The 5,553-nt window shown below is 42.8% G+C and overlaps 1 protein-coding gene across 1 annotated transcript; it reads right to left on the bottom strand.

Moving 5' to 3' along the window:
- Positions 1-1,922: 1,922 nt before the first annotated feature.
- Positions 1,923-4,154, bottom strand: fign (fidgetin). The gene has a single exon (XM_088930997.1). The coding sequence runs from the start codon at positions 4,152-4,154 to the stop codon at positions 1,923-1,925; it is 2,232 nt and encodes a 743-aa protein (XP_088787123.1).
- Between the last annotated feature and the right edge of the window lie 1,399 nt (positions 4,155-5,553).

Raw genomic sequence — 5,553 nt, 5'->3', positions numbered from 1 at the left:
TAACTGACTGATCAAAATGAAGGCAATGAAAACATTAAGGAAAAGACCTAACTTTAAGTCTGGAAAAAAAACTCTCTCAGTGCACCTAATTATATACTGTTCTTTAAACTTTCAGTATTTTGTGGCACTACCATACCACAATACTAGTGCTTAGCAACAGTTTTCATACTGTTTCAACAAAAAATAAAACAAAAATACATTCAAAAGCAAGGCTTTAGTTCTCATGCAGTTGCTGACTGTGTGACTTCTATGGCCTGCAATATTTCTGTTCAGCGACATTACCAAACGTCCATCAATGGTAATGAAAAGAGCTGCATGTAAAGCATTAAAAGATAAAAAGAAAGGCTCTATGAAAGAAGTGAGGAAAATGCCACACATGCCAGCTAATAGTCTTTCTTGAAGGAAGATTAGCCAAATGTGTGCCTGTGAAATATATATGTAAGTGGCAATAAATGAGAGTAAAAGTGTGCCATGACTCTCTTATTGTTAAAATGCAGCTTTAAAAAGAAGGGTTCTGCAAGTTAGCATACCAAAGAGCTTTTGACATCTAGCAATCCTCAAATATTCTGCTTTCAGAGAGAACTGTAATAAACTGAGGTAGAACAGAAAGCAGGGCATACATCATCCTTAGGCATCATTACACATATGATGAGCGACAGCAGCAGAATGGGATCACATACCTTAAAACTGCACTTTTTCTATTTTTGGAGAACTTTTTATTCTTTTTACCCACAATATACATTTTCGGTAAGTATTAACTTGCTGCTGAATGCGTCTCTCAGTTTTGCAGATGTCTGACCTCAAATCCTCTCACTGCGCATGTGTAACAAAGTGACCTAGGGGCTACACTAGTAGCTTCTGATATTAAAACATGTGCTAACACAGTAAATCTGTTATTTTTTCATGTTTTACGTTTGGTTGCAGTACTTCATTTTTCTCCCCTATACTTTACTCTTTCAAATATGCACTTCCCCATGTACTGTGGATGAAGGCAGTCATCAAACAAGTTATGCACAGTTACATAATATGAAGTTAAATAAAAATGTGGGCTTCTATTCTTCCCATCTCAAAAATTATTTTAATAAATTCTTCACTTAACACTTGCAAATCTCATATTATTGATTCTGTCCCATCACTCCAGAATACATCTGGATACATTCATAGTCATCTCCTTGCCATTTTTTTTCAGCTGTTGAGGTAAACATACATTTAGATAAAGTAAAATAGAAGCCTAGCCTAGAACTCTCAGCAGTACACAGTACATAGTGCTTTCAACACATTCTTTTGAGGTACTGTACATGTCACAATCACTTTCCTGAGTTTTTGCAGACAGAACATCAAAAGAAATCAACTATAGAAATTAAGGTCCAATTTACCAATACCCTAAATTTGTCTGTTCCCAGGTGATACTGCAGAACAGATATGATTGAGGAATACTGTTGCTCTCATAATGGCAAAAATTGACTGTCTCCTATTACAACAGCTTATCTCTCTTTTTTAGTCCCATAATGTTTGAAGTTAAAGCTCTTTATATTAGCACATGCCACCAATGTAGATTGTGAGGCAAACAAAAAAATAAAGCACCACTTCAGGCACTTGATAGCAACTAAATCTCAAGAACAGCAGAATGATATAAACACACAGGGTTTGTGTCCTCTTGAAGTCAACCCACTTGCACCTTCGTAAGTGATGCCTGGCTTCAGCAGTATGTAGCATCAAAATAAGCCATCTGAATTTGTTTCTTGTAGGCTACCAGCTCTTGTTTAAAGTACACCACCTTCAAGTCTATTCTGATGCTTTTAGATGCTAAGGTCACTGTTGTCTGTACTTCCTTTCTTCCAGGTGTATCACTACTGCAAGAGAGTTTTTTTTTTAAATCCCTCTTCAACAGGTTTGTTCTCCCGGATTTTCTTGATTTTGTTTCATTGGCTACAACCAAACATTTTGTTCCATTCAGTGTATGTGTCAAGTTCTTTCTGTGATATACTAGGCTGAATTTTGCAAAAAACATTTTCAAAGTCTTGGTAAGTGACTGGCCTCAACTGGCTAGGCATAATGGCTGAAAGGTCAGTGCCCTGCATGGCATGGAGAGGCCCAACCACTGCTTCTTGACATAACCGAGCAACGTCAAGTCCAGAGAAGCCCTCTGTTCGCTGAACCAGCAGTGCAACCTCTTTGTCGTTGAGGCAATAGTTGTGCTGTGAGAGCAGCTGAATGATTATCTGGTGCCTTGCTGTGCTGTCCGGTAATGGGATAAGAAGTCGCTTCATGAAGTATCTTCTCACAGATTCATCTATTTCCTCAGGTTTACTTGTGGAACAGATGACCACAATTTGGTCCTCGGCAGAAGTTAGAACATTGTCCAGCTGCATGAGAAGCTCCGTTTTAATTCTGTTTACTGGGCTTTCCTCACTCAACTGAGATGAAAGTAGCATGTCAATCTCACTGATGAAAATGACAGAAGGCTGACGACATCGTGCTACAAGAAAAGAGGCGTGAACAATCTTCTCTCCTTCTCCTAGCCACTTTGTGACTAGGGCAGAGCCGCTGATCCGAAAAAAAGCAGCCCCCAGCTGACTAGCTATGCATCTACCCAATAACATTCTGCCTGTTCCCTGAGGTCCAAATAATAGAATGCTGCGAGGTAATGCAGTGAGTCCACTGAAAACATCTGGCCTCAGCATAGGCCATAAAACCTCCTCTTTTATTGTAGCTTTGGCCAGTTCAAGACCAGCAATGTCATTCCAGTCCACTGGAGGTCCCTGGTTGATGATCTCATTGGTCACAAGTTCAACGAGGTGTGGGTCGGTGTTCTTCAGCTGTTCTTCTGCAGGACGGGTGGATGAGGTAGCTGTACTAATTCCCGATCCTGGCATTGGGTGGGAAAGATGCTGTCTGTGCTCATCGCTATGCTCACTCATTACAGGAGAAGTGAATTTCCCAAATGATTCACTTGATCGTGAGCCTCCCAAGGAGCTTTTTGCAGAACTATAGGATGGAGGGGTTAGAGCCCTGCTAGACTGACTGCTAAATTTTCTTTGCTGATCTGAGGACATCAGCTGTTTTGTAGGCTTAAATGCTAAAGATGACGTCTCAGCATTTCTGTCAAAGCCATTCCCTCTGCTTGTGTTTGAAATGCTGTTGTCTGGCATTCTATACATAGGGCTTTGAGTCGAGCGCTGTTGGCTGTAGTTAAAATTTCCATAACTGGAGTCCATTTCTCCTTGCCCAGTCATATAGAAAGCTTTTCTTTTTAGAGAATTGGCTGAACTGCTGTTCAGAGGTGTGGGTGCAAGTGGTGCAAGGTTATGGGACTGATAGCTGTAGCCCGGTACAGTAGAAGGAGGGAGGGGTGTGGGGGCAGGGATACCCGATGGCAAATAAGCCGAAGGAGGAGGTGCCCCCCCAGGGCTATATCCAGGGGCAACAGCAGTCTGCGGAGGGTAACCAGCTGAGGGGTAATTGTAGGTTGAGAGGTTGGGAGACCCAGAATTGTAGCCTGGCACTAAAGTAGGGGGAGGGGGTGGGGGGGGTGGCTGCAAAAGCCCAGAGCTGTGCAAAGGAGATGGATGAGGTGAAGGAAGGGCAGGGGCTGACTGGCCACTGTAACTTGAATGCAGGTAAGAGCCGTTGTAACCTGTGGCGTATTCCTGAGACGGGAGTCCCGAGTGAAGACTGGCTACTGTGTGACTTCCACAATTGCTGTTGGAATAGCTGGGCTCCGTCAAATTGCTGGCCACCCCAGGAGAGCTGCCAATGCTGGCAGAGACATCTGCTGGAGGTAGGGTAGTTGTCACTCCAGCTTTGCTTGCAGAAATAACGTCTGGAACGCAGTTCATAGGATAAACTCCTTCAGAAGGCTGCCAGCCTTCACTTTCAGTCTTCCTTCCATTCAAAAGACCTGGGGCATCGGAGTAGGAACTTAGGAGTGCCCTTTCGCTTGGACCTTCTAAAATTCCAGAGTACTTCTCTGCATATTTTTTCAACAGGTTTGAGGCAGTCAGTGCAGAAATATCATCATTGGCCCAGGCATATTGATAGGTACGTTGTAAGTGGCCCCTGTATGCCTCTGCTTTGTGTGCTGGAGAGCGGGTGGTTGAGGTGATGTCAAAGTGCTGTTCTGCCCACTGTGCATGCTCTGGGGTCCACTGCATCTTTAAGCCTGAAATTTCAAGAAAGACAGTTTAATTTAATTTCAATGAAGAATTACAATGTGGAAACAAGACAAAAATCAAGGACGGTTCCAAGCTAATCAGCATTGCTATAATGTACAGTATTAAAAATATTGGAATCGCATATACACAACAGGGGTACATCAATGTACAAATACAAGGGAAAAAAGGCTTCTGCCCTTTTCCTCTGCCCCTCACCATGACGGTTTTAGTTTTACTCCTCCGACCCTGCTTCTCCCCCACCCCACCCCCATATAATAAATATGAGACACAGCTGACAGATCACATCTAGGATACCTCTCTGATTTGGAGCCCAACACCTAGTTAGCACAGTATAATGCACCCTGCACAGAACAATATGACACAGACATTGCAGGTCACTCTATAATCCAACTCTCATCTAAAGCGGTCCAAGACAGTTTCAAATCTGCTTCGTGGAGTGCAGCAAAGCAATCTCCCAGGCAGCGCTCTGTCGCTTTCATCACACAAAACCTACAACTCGGCATGAATTACAACGGGCTCCTTTCTGCCTGCTAGTCCTGTTGCGGAGGCTCTGAGAAACAAGCGTCACTTGTCTTTCCGTGGTTTTTTTCTCTTCTTCTTTTTATTTTAGCCTCCAGGGTACAAAAGGCACAATCCTTTTTAATCCCAAACTACTCCTACAAATACCGGTAGTTACATATGCTGTCATTTTTAGCTCAGCGTGCGATTATTAAAGTCGTATTCGGTACAATAACAGGGTGTAAAATGATGACAATGTTATTTTTTCTTTAAGCCACAAGTACACAACCAGAGTCCATGTAAGCTTAAGCTTTATATCTTTCCACCTCTTACTTGTTCATGGTGCACACTTTACTGACAATGGTGCAGCTGTATCAACAGGCACATTTAATCTCTATCATATTACCAAAAGTGATTTTTCACAAACAGTCCAGCGCCCTCTGGCATAGATTGTGTGATAAGAGGAAACCCAGATGAAATGAGGCATCTGTGACACAGGATGTCTGCTTTATTACTGCTATACCCCCCAACCCCCGCCCCCTCCCCCCTTTAGCATCTTATAGTCCAGTCAAGGAATCAAACGTGGCTGCCACAGGCTTCCTAAGTTACACAAATGCAACATACTGTTTGTTTGGTAACAGAGCGGCATGTCGATTCCCATCTGACACCCTCCCCGCCGCTTGCAAAACTGCTGCACCAGACACTGGAAGCTAATTAGCAGGATGATGCTGCGCTAATTGTGTTAATTTACAAGGTTTTAGTCAAAGAAAATCAAGCTAGGGCTGGCACTCCTGTCAGGCTTCCAAGCTAATGATTAAGAAATGCCTAAGACAAAGAGCAAAACATAGCTATAAATATACCAGCCACAAAAAAAAGTTTA

The sequence above is a fragment of the Atractosteus spatula genome, chromosome 13, assembly GCF_055471065.1.
Source record: "Atractosteus spatula isolate fAtrSpa1 chromosome 13, fAtrSpa1.hap1, whole genome shotgun sequence".
NCBI classification, from domain to species: Eukaryota; Metazoa; Chordata; class Actinopteri; order Semionotiformes; family Lepisosteidae; genus Atractosteus; species Atractosteus spatula.
Note: the sequence above shows the minus strand (reverse complement) of the source record. Positions and strands in the feature narration are given on the sequence as shown.